Below are 14,112 nucleotides of genomic sequence, written 5' to 3'. Positions count from 1 at the left end.
CTGCTAGGGGATATTATATGATGTCTACCTTTTGTTTTTAATCCCTTCATCCCATGCCACCCTGAAACAAAGGGGAATTGAAGCCTGTATTCACCTCACTCCTCATGCCTGGCTGCATGGCACCCTTCCATCCCGTGGAGCTGGAACCATGTGCATCATTTGAGAAGAGTTATTCATAGCCCAGGGATGCTTTTGCATTTATTAGTTTTGTTCTATTGAACAATATTTTAATGGATTGGTTTTGAGGCTATTTTACAAGAGACAACTGCTTTGGGAGTATTTAAATGTCTGTGCACAGGTATATTTTGGCATCTGCCATTGCACAGGTGTACTTTGGTGTCTGCCATCGCACAGGTATACTTTGGCATCTGCCATTGCACAGGTATACTTTGGCGTCTGCCATTGTGCCCAACAAAATGTTGACTTTGAGTAACTTGCTCGGTGGTGAATGCAGCAGAGATGCTGGTATCTTTCTGTCTGTGGTTGCTGAGTGTGTCTGGCTACTGCTTCAGCGGCTGCTCACCATATCCTCATAGCAGCTCTATAGATATCCTCTAAAGCAACAAAGATGAACTCACTTTCTGGGAGCGTTCTGCATAGATGATACCTGAAATCATTTATGTGTCTGTGTGTGTGTCTGTGTGTGTGTGTCTGTGTTTGTGTGTATGCATTCTTATTCTGAGCAGGCCCACCATTAACAGTACACAAATTGGAGCCAAGAATGTTGTTCTTAGTGGAATGTTTGCCTATCATGTTTGAAGCTCTGGATTCAATTCCCAGCAGCACCTAAAGTGGGCTTGGTGATATACACCTGTAACTCCTACTCTAAGGAGTAGAGGCAGCAGGATTCAGAAACTGAACATCATCCTCCACTACAAGTGAGTTCAAGGCCAGCCTTGGGTATATAAGACATTGTCTAAAACATCAATGCACAAATACGATCTGACCACTTGAGTCTTAGAAATGCCATTCTTTAAGTCAAAGAACATATTTAAATCTCTAAATACTAAACATTTTACCTGATTTTGCTTTTATTACATAGGTTATCTAATCATTTTGAAATTATCACAGTGCTAAAGCCCAGGGTCAAGGGCTTTGGGTATAGAGGAGGGTTCAGGGCATCACTAAGAGAGGCCTCTTACAATCCATTCCTGTGCAGAATCAGTTATCAAGTTCATTCCATACTTCAAACTTTTCTATCTCTGTTTTGAGTTTAAAATGCTAGATTTTTCAACTTTTCTTAAAAGTATGGGGTGCACCTTGCCTACAAATTACCAGTTAGGCGACTCTTCATCTGGTGTTGAAGAAGAAACCAGAGGTCCAAAACTGAGCCATCTGCTGAGGGATGGTGGAAGAAGCCAATGATAGTCTTTCTGCCAGCAGTTACCAAAGCCACTGTATGGATGATGAAGTTACAATGATCTCTGTACCTTATTTTTGCAAAAGGCATTTTCTCTAGATTAGGTCTGACCCTCTGCTTCTATTTGTATGTTAGGCATCTGTGACTGCATAGCAAACTGAACCCAAAATTAGCAACATGAAGTAGCAGGCATTATCCCATATTCCCTGCTGTGTTTTCTGCTCAAAGCCTTCTAAAAGGCTACAGTGAAGGTGTCAGGTGGAAACACAGTTACCTCAGGGTAAACGGGGAGGAGAAAGCTGTAATTCTAGGGTCAGTTGGTGGCAGTGATTGCATGTTCTTGCAGGTGTTAAACTAGAGACTTCTAGTTCTTTGCTATGTGGTTCTTTCCACTGAACAGCTCACTCGTGTGTGTGTGTGTGTGTGTGTGTGTGTGTGTGTGTGTGAGAGAGAGGGGGGGGGGAGAGGGAGAGGGAGAGGGAGGACAGACAGACAGACAGACAGACAGAGGGGGAGATATGGGGGTTAGGAGGATGGCTGGATATGGAAGGATAAGAAGGAAGATAGGTTCAGGAAGAACAGACTCCCTACTGTTTTGCTCTGTTCTTATCTTTATTAGTGGTCACTAGGTCCAGCCCACACTCAAGAAGAGAGTACCACAGAAGGACAGAGGTAAGAGACAGAAGAGACAGATGACATTTGGAGGCTGTTCACTGCAACAGCCTCAGCCATTTGCCTCAGAGCCTGTCTCTGACCATCCCTGCCCTACAGCATATTCTGGGAGCAACTTAATATCCTATTAATATTCCTTTTGCTTTCAAGTCAGAAGCCTACCTTAGAGCTCGCTCTTATCAGGCCCTGGGCCCTGCCTTCTTTTGGCTTTTTTGTTGTTGTTGTTGTTGTTGATGTTTTTGATGTTTTTTTTTAAACATAAATTGGGAAACATAGAAGAGGGGGAAAACCCACAGAGGTATTTCCTCTTAAAAAAGCAAAACAACAGCTGTGGTGGCGCACGCCTTTAATCCCAGCACTCTGGAGGCAGAGGCAGGCGGATTTCTGAGTTCAAGGCCAGCCTGGTCTACAAAGGGAGTCCCAGGACAACCAGGGCTATACAGAGAAACCCTGTCTTGAACAAACAAACAAACAAACAAACAAAAAAGCAAAACAACATCAAAACACATTCATGTGTGTTTGCACGGGCATGCCTGTGCATGTTTGTATGTGGGGAGAGGGGTGCAGGTTGTTGTCTTAGAACAGATATAAGTATGAGTGCTTGCCTTCCACCTTGTTTGAGGCAAGCCTATGAACTTCCTGGGAATTCCCCTGTCTTGTCTCCCTTCTTTTTTTTTTCAATTTTTTATTAGATATTTTCTTCATTTACATTTCAAATGCTATCACGAAAGTTCCCTATACCCTTCCCACACCCTGCTCTCCTACCCACCCATTCCCACTTCTTGGCCTTGGCATTCCCTTGTACTGGGGCATGTAAAGTTTGCAGGGCCAAGAGGCCTCTCTTCCCAATGATGGTAGACTGGGCCATCTTCTGCTACATATGCAGCTAGAGACACAAGCTCCGAAGGCACTGGTTAGTTCATATTTTCTCCTTTCTTGCCATAGAAGCTGTGAGATTACAGATACAGGCTACTACCTCCCTGCTTTATATGGCTTCTGGGGCTCCAACATCACATCCTCATGCTTGTGGAGCATCTCCCGAGCCCTAGATACTTGTTCTTAACAATTGACTGTATTCCCAATTAACTCCGGTGATTTTATAGACCTTCGAGATCATATTGGGTACACACAGTCCACCTCCTGTATCTGTACTGAACCTGCACAGGTTTCTTTCCCTTGGGTTGCATAATATTTATGTTATATTATGCATGATAAGTAGCCTAGAAGTGATTTGAAGTGAACAGGAGGATGCACACCGTGGTGTGCAGATATCAAATTGTGTTGCAGGAAGGACTTAAACAGCTTTGGGATTTGGTGTCTGAGAAGTATTCCAGCGCCAGTCTCCCATGGATAGTTGGGCATGAATATAATATTGTAACTCAGATCTCTTCCCATCTCATTATGAGAGTTTTCCCTGTCCAAGGTCTGTGATTTCTGACATGTATTAGTGACTTGAGAATGGCATAGTCCTGGGACCGTGGTATAAGCTGCATTGTTGTTCTGTGAAAGAAGGGTTGGGTGTGAAGGAACCAGCCGGCAACTGCTAAGAACAGCTTTCTCCCTGTCCTCTGAGGAAAGCAAGCTGTTCCCAGGGGCCACTAAAATAAAATGTCTTAGTCTGGGTAAAAACAACAGAACAGCCTCTTCTACAAGCTGAAAAGCCCAACCTCCAAGTTCTGGAATTCTCCTTTTCTCTTTTCTTTTCCTTTAGACAAAATGTTGTATAATCAGAAGTATTTTCTTTTTTTAAAAATTTTTTTATTAGATATTTTCTTCATTTACATTTCAAATGCTATCCAGAAAGTTGTCTATACTCTCCCCCCACCCTGTTCCCCTGCTCATCCACTCCCATTTCTTGACCCTGGTGTTCCCCTGTACTGAGGCATATAAAGTTTGCAAGACCAAGGGGCCTCTCTTCCCAATGATGACTGACTAGGCCATCTTCTGCTACATATGCAGCTAGAGACATGAGCTCTGGGGGTACTGATAAGTTCATATTGTTGTTCCACCTATCGGGTTGCAGACCCCTTCAACTCCTTGGGTACTTTTTCTAGCTCCTCCATTGTGGGCCCTCTGTTCCATCCAATAGGTGACTGTGAGCATCCACTTCTGTATTTGCCAGGCACTGCATAGCCTCACAAGAGACAGCTATTTCAGGGTCCCTTCAGCAAAATCTTGCTGGCATATGCTATAGTGTCTGTGTCTGGTGGCTGATTATGGGATGGATCCCTGGGTGGGGCATTCTCTGGATGGTCCATCCTTTCGTCTTAGCTCCAAACTTTGTCTCTGTAACCCAGATGTCCCTCAACAGAAGAATGGATACAGAAACTGTGGTACATTTACACAATGAAGTACTACTCAGCTATTAAAAACAATGAATTTATGAAATTCTTAGGCAAATGGATGTATCTGGAGAATATCATCCTGAGTGATGTAACCCAATCACAAAAGAAGTCACTTGATATGCACTCACTGATAAGTGGATATTAGCCCAGAAACTTAGAATACCCAAGATTCAATTTGCAAAACACAAGAAAATCAAGAAGAAGGAAGACCAACTCTCGGATACTTCATTCCTCCTTAGAATAGTGAACAAAATAATCAGAAATATTTTCATCTTGGACAGCCAAAACTCCATATTCATTCAGCGACAGTTGTTTGTTGCATGCCACCCGTCCCTGTCACCATTCTGCATTCGGTGTCTGTTTTTGCTGTTTGGATGCCTTGTGTGAGTAGAATCATGCAATGTTTGTCTGTGGCTCATGTTATCTGGCATAATGCCATTGAGGTTCATCCATCTTGTAATCAGAATTTGTTCTTCTTAAAGACTGGGTAATGTTCCGTGGGGGAAGAGTACATTTTGTGGATCCATTCATCTGCCAGTGGACACTTGGATTGCCTCTATGTTGGGGCTGGCATGAATTTATTTTTATTTTCAAATGGGATGTTCTGATCTGTTTTAGGGCAAGAAGTTGCCGTATCACCTTGGGGATGATGCAGAGGAAGGAGAAGTGTCCGATGAGGACAGTGCAGATGAGATTGAAGATGAGTGCAAGTTCAAGCTGCATTACGTGAGTTCCTGGCTCTCCACCGATTCTGTTCCTTACATACTGCAGAAAGAATGGGGTGCCCCATCGGTGCTATGTTAAACTCTCCACAAATATGGCATCTGTAGTGCTAAAGGATACTATATTTAAAATTACTCTGTGCTGGCACCCAGCAGTTGCTGAGGCACTTCAGTCGTGGAGCTTATGCCTTAGAACTGGGAGCCATTTTAGTAGTGAATTCTTCCGGATTTCTATCGTGTGACCATAGCAACTTTTATAAAGGGAGAGATTTAACTGGGGCTGGCTTATAGTTCAGAGGTTTAGTCCATTATCATCATGGCAAGAAGCAAGGTGCCATGCAGGCGGACATAGTGCTGGAGAGGTAGCTTAGAGTCAGTAGGAAGCAGGAAGAGAGGGACAATAGGCCTGGATTAAATGTTTGAAACCTCAAATGGCGTTTGAAGTTAGCCACCTGCCCAGGGATCTGGACCTTTCCTTACATAAAGGGTCTGCATGTACATTTTGCCATGTAGTCTAGGGGAGTTTAATTGACCTGTAGAATTCTAAGATTTGAAGAAATTCTGTCCCTTTCACCATCAATAGTCACATGATTTCCCATGTCACGGGAAAAGACCAAAACAATGCAGGCTTTAGAGTATAGTTTCATTTCTACAGAAAAGTGGTACTTCGTGGAAATCAGAACCATTATTGTGTCCCCAGGTATATACTGTATAATTTAATATACACCATTACCCTTAATTTAACAATTATGTTGTTACAACCAGACACAGTCTTCTAAACTACAGTAACTGATGCTTCACCTCAGAGGTAACAATGGGAACTGACATTAGTTTCAAAGAAGACAAAAGCTTAATGACAGCTGAAGTCTCCATGGACAATTCTTCCTTGGCTTTAAAGTACTTTGAAGCGGGGAAATAGAGGAGGTTCAGTTTGAAAAGAAAGCAAAAATTGAGAACTGAATTCATGTCTTCTCTGTTAGTAGTTTCTATGAGCTCAGTTAAATACTGTAACTCGTAGGTCACAGAATCCTAGATAGTTTCATAAATGAAAGTCTAGTTACTATACTAAGCTTTTTTTCTATGCCACTCAAGGTATGTGCTATCTTTGTGGCTGGTTTCTTCTGACTCTGGATAATTTAACTTTTTAATGTCTTATTTAGTAAACCAGGGCTCCCTGATTCTCATTCTTTTGCATCTAGTTCTCCAGATACCTAGTTGCTAGCTGCATAGTCTACCAACTGACAGAGGAAGCAGAAGGCCCTGCATGCCATCAGTGTGGGGCTGCTGTTCTGTGAACATGGGAGGAGGAGGCTCTAACTACTGTCTCTGTGACACTGCAGTATCGACTGCTGCATACAAGGGAAGCTGAGCTGGCTTTTAGATCCTCTTGGCTGTGTTAGTTTTTCTTTGAATCTGTCGAGACTGGTGTTTTGTTTTTGTTTTTGTTTTTTGTTTTTTGTTTTTTTTTGTTTTTTTTGTTTGTTTTGTTTTGTTTTGTTTTTTTTGTTTTTTGTTTTGGTACTCAGGGCTGAATCTACATCCCGGTATTTGCTCGCTAAGTTCTTTATGTCTGAGCCATGTCCCTAGCCTACTTTAAACTATGTATTTTGAGACTCAGCCTCACTTTGCTGCCCAGGCTGGCCTTGAATTTGCCAATCCTCCTGCAATAGATAGGATACAATCATACTTGACAAAACGTTTAATTTTCTATAATAAATACCTGTGGTTATATAGTTTCATTGTTCTTTGGAATCAGATTAATATTTACACCTGTAAACTCCGGGGATCTCTGCTTATGCTCAAAATCTCCTGGCTGCTTTCTGGGCTCTGATGTGAGTAGATGCTTTAGAATATGCTTCCACTGAAATAGCCATGACCTTTTATTCGACCTTAGTGGAGCTGGGCAGCACCCCAATTTGCAAGGCGTTACAGAGGGCTCTTGGTTATGTATTTAGAGGAAGGAAGTATGTTAACACACACACACACACATACACATGTAAACACATACACACTCAACATATTTAGTAAAAATGTTTAAAGTTCTTATGCAACCTTTGTGCTCTGTTTTTGAGCTCTTTTGAGAAAAACAATGAATGTCCTAAGTTAGAATTTGAGAGTATTGTAACCCGTCAGTTTGTACTCCACCAGACAGCAGGAAGCTCGGCTGTCTTATCTCCATGGAAGACTAAAGACCTATGATCATATTTCTACAAAACAGGTTGTTCTACAAAACAGTGTACAGTGTAGGTTGTTCATATGGAACAGCCACTGCTTATAAAGCCATTCCTGTAAGGAAAGCCCTTAACCTCAGCTGTGAGTTGAAACTGTATGGTTAGGTGAATAAGCCCCACCTAAAGCTTTGTAGCACATAAAGCTTTTAGCACAATTCATGGACCTTAAACATTAACTTTCATGAGCTTATTAAGATATTTTGTAGATGTCCCCAGTTTTTACTGAGCATTTCATGTTGTAGATATGTCACTACCTTTGTTGATGTCAGATGATACTGGTGTGGATAAAATAAGATGAAAGTTCTATCTTCCTGGGGTTTAAACATTAATGAATGAAGAAGGAGACAGATAAGGAACAAGACAAATAAGGGAAATAAATAGTATTTCAGTTGTAAGTGCTAAAGGAAAAAATGGTGTGTATCTGTGTGTATGTGTGTTGAATTTTCAGAGGGGATGTCTACATGGGCGTTTCCTTAGAAGTTGTACTTAATTAATGATCAGAAAAAAGAATTAGCCAGGTTAATATATGGAGAGAAAGTTCTAGGCAAGACAAAGAATAGAGTAGGTATAGTGGCTCAGCCAACATCACCTGCGGAGCAGGAGACAGGTTTCCTCCTAATCTGTCAGGTGCTCAAGCCCCATGGAGGGTTTTACTGTTTGGTTTTTTTTTTTTTTTTTTTTTGTTTTTTTTGCTTATTCAATGAATGTTTTCTGCTGTACTTGCCTCCTCTAAGCTTCTGCTTTGTATTATTCTGTAGCTTCAGCCGTAGAGAAAATCTGGCTCATAATATGTAAGCCACAGGGTAAAGCCAATGTGTTCACTGATCCAAGAATCACACAGCTCAGAGATGTAAGGGGCAATTTCCTCTCTGCCACAGTGTAATCATCTAGCAGATTTGATTCCAGGCAGCCAGCTCACCATTATTCACAGTTATGGGATCCTCCATGCCCATGCCAGTGGGTCACACAGACCTCCCACTCCTAAATCTGAATTTCAACTTCATTGATTATTTCTTCTTCTTCTTCTTTTGTTGAGTTTTTCAGTTGCATTTTTCTCAAACTCTCTGAATCTGTGTTTAGCCAGACTGTTGATCACAAACATCAGCTATCTCTTGCATGAAGCTCATCCCACAAACCCAAGCCTTCCAGCATGAATTGAGCCCCAGTGCACCAATCACATGTGATAGCCATTGTATTCTGTTATACTATACACCACAATTCACTCCGACTCCCACTGAACATTTTAATCACTTTCCCTTTCCCATGACTGTAGTTGCAACTTCATCATTTTGCCTTTGAGACATTTTAAGAAGATTTATGAACGTTGTCAGTCTCCAACATAACGGCATTTATAGAATGGATGAGTCCTCCATTGGGGCTCTGAGATCTTGGTACCCCTGTGTCCACTCTGAGACAAAATAACACATGCTCAGCAGGTCATATCCTAGCAACAATTACAAGGACTAGAGAAGGGGACCTGCATGCTTCTAATTCTTTCTGTTCTATGATATGATCCTTGAAAAGGAGAACATGTTTTATGGGAAGTTATGAAACTGGTATGAGGAGGTCAGTGAAGACTCAGATGGCTGAAAAGCAGCTATACTTAAACCTGAGCCTTAAGGAAACAGCTTTGAAGCTTATATGGCAGTTGAAGGGGAAGATGACATGTTTTTCTTCCTGTTGCCAATGTCCAACACTAAATGGAAGAAAAGGCATTTGGTTTTATTTTTAGAGAAGGTCCCCAACTTCAGCTGCATATTGGTATGACAAGGAGCTTTCAGAAGTGCCTAGTGCCTATGTCCCAGCCCAGAGATTTTGATACTGGTCTGGGTGGCACCTGGGAATCTTGCCCACTGTCCTAGCAACTCCCACATTTAGTGAAACATCAGCAGTCTCTGGCTCAATCTCTCTCCTGCTGCTTTCTAGTCTTGTGTGGGGCAAATTCTCCTTTCCAAATGACTCTTTAGAAAAGATGTGCTATGGGAAAATGAGAAGTGTTTGTTTGCTTTTATTATTATCATGATGTATGTATGTATGTATGTATGTATGTATGTATGTATGAAAGACATTCCTAGATCTCTCATAACTAAATGTGGGGCCCTCATTATAACCCTGGGAGAAACTGCTCCTGACCACATTAAATGACTGTTCTCCCTCTTGCCACTGCAGCATCCTTTTTTCAGGCCCAGGGAAACAAAAGAACAAGACACACAGCTCTCAGTGTTGGTCTCTGCCGCAGCTGCACAGTGGCAGATAGGTCTGGAGGTCAGGTGTCTGCCTGAATTTTCTTTTAGTGGTGCTGCTGGCTTCCAGGACTGAATGATAGTACAGTAATGAAACCTCAGCTGCATATTTCTTTGTTCCTTATGGCTGAAAATTTTGTAGTGATGAAAATCACATAAAGAAAAGAAGATCACCAGGCAGGGCTCTCATTCCTTCTGTAAATCCCCAGGATTAGAGGATGTGAAGCGAATAATGATAGCTCTTGTGTTAGTTCGCTGGTCATCATTCCACCAGCTACCACCATCCTGGGCTTTGTAGCTTTAGTCCCACTCTGCTGATATGCCCAGAGTCCAGCTCCTCATGTATCCAGCTTTCTGTGAGGCCCAAAGCAAGGGAAGAAAGAAAACGGTGTTGAAAGCACTCACAGACTGGCTCTAGGCATTCCTGGTGTTCTTGCAAGCTTTTATTTGCAAGCTTCTCCTTTCTGTCTCTATAAACCTCTCCTCCAGGCTCCAGGGCACTTGATCAATTACATGAGGAGTTAGAGAGCTTACAGCTCTTTTATTGCATCCACTCATGACCTTAAGTGAAATACGTTCAATGATTTCTGCAGAGGTTTTCAGACTATTTCCCATGTTTTACAATAGGAATTGTGGTTGTTAAAAATATGAGCCAACTCAACATCAACTCAACTCAAGTATTCATCTCTTTCTGCCACGGTGTAAAAGGAATGGCTGCTGCATTGCTTGGGAAGCATCGCGGCTTATCCCAGGCTCATCACTCACGGAGCTGTGTTTGGTTGAGCTCTGAGTCTTTTTTTTTTTTTTTTTTAATCTGTGTCATTCATTATGAGTGGGTCTTGGCAGGACTGAGTACTTACCTTGGAGGGTGTAGGGTGGTTTGGATAATGTGCTGTTAAAGAACATTGCTTTGTAAGGTACGCTGGTACAGATCATACTTTCCAGACAATCATACTATAGTTTGAGCTTCGATTTGTTATGTTTGACAGATACTGCACTTTTTACAAGTGGATTTGCTGCAATTTTGCACTGAGAAAGCATATCAGCCCAGTTTTCCCCACAGCATGTGCTCACATTATGTCTCTGAGGCACATTTTAGTAATTCTCACAATATTTTAAGCTTGATGACTATGTTGTCATCGTATGTGGTGATCTCTGATATTTGATGTTAGTATTCTCATTGTTTTGGTGATACCAGAAACTCACCCGACTTGTTAATATGTGTATTCTGGACTATTCACAAACTGGCTATTCCCCAGCTTTATTATTCTGCTTGGGGCTTTGCTAGGGCTTTCCCTGTTACACATTGGTATCGAAAGTAGGTTAATTACAGCCTTACAATAGCCCCCCAAGTGCTCAGGCAAAAGGAAGAGTTGCATGCCTCTCTCTTCAAATCAAAGCAGGAGGGATAAAGGCACAGAAACAGACAGATCAAGAGCAAGGCCTCCTACACTAAGCAGTTGGCCAAGTTTTAAATACAAAGTAAAGGTTGTTGAAGGATATTGGGATGCTAGTCTAGTATATATACAGGTGGGAAGAAAAATGAAGCAGGCTTGCTGCTGATAATGGAGAAAGCTTTAGAGGTCTGAATAAAAGATAAACTAGCCAGAGCATTCCTGTATGCTGAAGACCAATCAAGGGCAAAGTCCTAACTCTCTTCAGTTATGGATCTTAAGAAGAGAATGTCCTGAGTATAACCTGGTGTGCCCAAATCCAGTGGCAAATGTTTTAGAATGAGAAGACAAACAGATGGGTACACACAGGTGAAAACAACCTAAGACCTCGGTACCTATTGCTATGCTTCCTCCCACAAGCCAGGGGATGTAGGAAGCTGCTCAGGGACATTGAACTCCAAAGGGACTGTGACCCTACTTTACTCCAAACTTTTGTCTTCTGGATTAATATTACTATGAATTTGTTGTTTCCAGTTGCTAAGTTGGAGTCGTTTGTTACAGCTGCCATCAGATATCAATGTTTTCTCTTTTTAAGATAGCTTACTTCATGTTTCTTCATGCCAAGAAGCTGAATTCCCCAGGCAGGTGAGGTGTCTCTCCTCTGTGAACCAGTGGTACCCATGTGCCTGACGCATACTGTATGAGCAATTCTTTATGACCATGGGTTCACCCTTGTTAGTGTTTCTCCCCAAGCATGTGGTAGAAATTCAGTACAAATTTGTTCACTCAAAGTGAATTGCCTCCAAAACTCTCTCTGATCCTTATTCCATTTCCCAGAACCCTAGCCTGGCTACTTTTTAGTACCTGTTTTGGCAACTGGCATGGCTGGAATTTCTTCTGCAGATCCCTGTCCTCCTTTGATATATGTTTCCAGATTGCTGTTATTCCTAAGGTAGTATTTATGTGGGACTCTTAGTTGCCTCATCTCTAAGCTTTCAAGTTCTTCGGCCACCAAAGTCCTTCTCTTTAGAACTGCCAAAGGGCATGATTGACTCCTTTTTTCAGGGAAGCCCTTCTCTTCCTCACTGTTAAACACTTGACTCTCTGGTCAGCCTTTGCTCTGGGGCCTTCTCAGTTCCCCAGCTGTACAAGTTTGATGTTCTATGCCCACTCTTGCCCCCAAATAATAACATATAGACTTTTATATTTTTATATGAAAAGCTTCAGGCACTATAGCTGGGCAGATTCTGAACTATTTTAATCTGACAATGCTGGCCTGGCCTACTTCCCAGCCATGTGGTCATTACCTGCCATCCTAGTCTTGCCCTGACCTCCTTCTTCATCCATGTCCTGATGGTGACTCCCTTCTCCTGTCAAGCTATTGGCTGTTCAGCTCTTTGCTTAACCAATCAGAAGATGATGCAGAGCAATGTTTACAGAATATTGATTCAGGAGATGCTACATAATAATGATAATACCAAATCCCAGACTACAACCAGATCTCTGGGTACAAAAATCAGTATTTGATACAAAGTGCACAAAAACACATCTAGCAGGAATGGTATGTCCTTCCCAGAATCTCTGCGACTGGTGGGCTGTGCACATTTGCTTCTAAGATCAAGTGCATGCTCTTTTTCATCTTTGTGTCTCCTTCAGAGTGTGATTCTATAATGGGTGTTATGCATTGTTAATTGAATATCCTAAACACATTAATGTATGTGATATAAGTAGGTAAATAGAGCAGTCCCTGATGGCATAGGTGTTCTTTAAAAAAAAAAAATCCTATGATGTTTATAATGCCTTGTTCTTATAGGATTTTGTGAAATATATTGAGAATTAAAGAGCTATCTATTCCGCAGGGGTCAGCTAGAGCGGCCTCCTAGTAATAAGCAATGTGGGCCTTGTTTCTGTGGGATGGTACTGTCACTGAATGCTTTGGTGGGATGTTCGTTGGCAACAGGTTGAATAACCAGTTTGGCAACTGCAGCAGATCTGGACAAAGGGAGAAGTGAAAGCAGCTAAAGAGCAGAGGGGCTGTGCACAGAGCCTGGGGCCGCTGGTCTGTGAGAAGACACAGAGGCTAGACACTGTGCAGCGTGGGCTTCCAGGAAAGGATGTGCCTTGACCATCTGAACCCTGTGTGAGAATCTGGCATTGCTTTGCTTCTGAAAGCCTTGCAATTGGTTGTGATTTTAAAAATAATCATAATCACGGGTCATAGCCCCCATCAGTATTGTATGCCCTCTAATGACATCAAGGAGTTGGAAACCAGAGAGAAAATTTGTCCCGGAATTGCCAGCAGCCTTGGAATTTCATAGCGTTCTTTGCCTCTCAATGAAGGAAGTCATTTTTTAAAAATAGCTTTTTTTTTTTTTTTTTTTTTTTTTACTCGAATGTAACTAGGTAGAATTAGAAAGCTTAGTCTCCAGAAGTTTTTGCTGACTTGTCCTCTGGTGAAATCTTGAAGTGTCAGGGAGGAGTGTTTTAGTCTCTTACCTCAGTTACTGCTAGCTCTGTAAACCTCAAGCAATTGGCTTAATTTCTCAAGGCTTCAGACTCTACTTTAGTGGAGTAAAATAGAATAAAACTTTGTAAGTGTGAACAATGTGAATTTGCGGTGAGGACCTACATAGCCATGTAAACAGTGCTGATGGAGGGTGAGTTTTTGATAATCAGGCACTCTGGAGGATTTTTTTTTTTTTTTTTTTTTATCTAAAGGAAACAAAGCTGTTCAACGAATATCTTATTTTCTTACAGGTTATTGAGAGATCCTGAGATTATAAACTCAGTATTGTGAGTCTGTTTCTCAGGGGATTCTTTGCATGATTTGATTGTTTGCAGAGTAACGGGACCACTGAGCACCAGGTAGAATCTTTCATACGGAAAAAGCTGGAGTCACTGTTGAAGGAGTCTCAGATTCGAGACAAAGAAGATCCAGACAGTTTCACAGTGAGGGCGTTACTCAAGGCTACACATGAAGGCTTAAATGCACACCTGAAGCAGGTAGACAATTCCTATTGAACAAGGAAAGACAAAACATACCCTCTTCTTTGCTTTCTGAGCATTTTTCCTTTCTGGAGTGCTTCCCAAACTTCTGTATCTACCCTCATAAAGTTTTGGAAACAAACTTCTAGTTCAGAGTGAG

General features: G+C 41.8%; 1 protein-coding gene across 25 annotated transcripts in view; it reads left to right on the top strand.

The window, feature by feature from the left end:
* The window catches only part of Plch1 (phospholipase C, eta 1), a 203,305-nt gene that overhangs the window by 162,784 nt on the left and 26,409 nt on the right, over positions 1-14,112 (top strand). For 24 of the 25 annotated variants that reach the window (XM_030252633.1, XM_017319600.2, XM_017319601.2 and 21 more), the window contains 2 exons: positions 4,996-5,103; positions 13,809-13,970. In XM_030252633.1, the coding sequence (XP_030108493.1) occupies positions 4,996-5,103; positions 13,809-13,970 (270 nt within the window). The remainder of the gene's footprint in view (positions 1-4,995; positions 5,104-13,808; positions 13,971-14,112) is intronic. The other variant, XM_017319595.2, reaches the window with a different exon arrangement.

This window comes from Mus musculus, chromosome 3, assembly GCF_000001635.26.
Source record: "Mus musculus strain C57BL/6J chromosome 3, GRCm38.p6 C57BL/6J".
NCBI lineage: Eukaryota > Metazoa > Chordata > Mammalia > Rodentia > Muridae > Mus > Mus musculus.
Note: the sequence above shows the minus strand (reverse complement) of the source record. Positions and strands in the feature narration are given on the sequence as shown.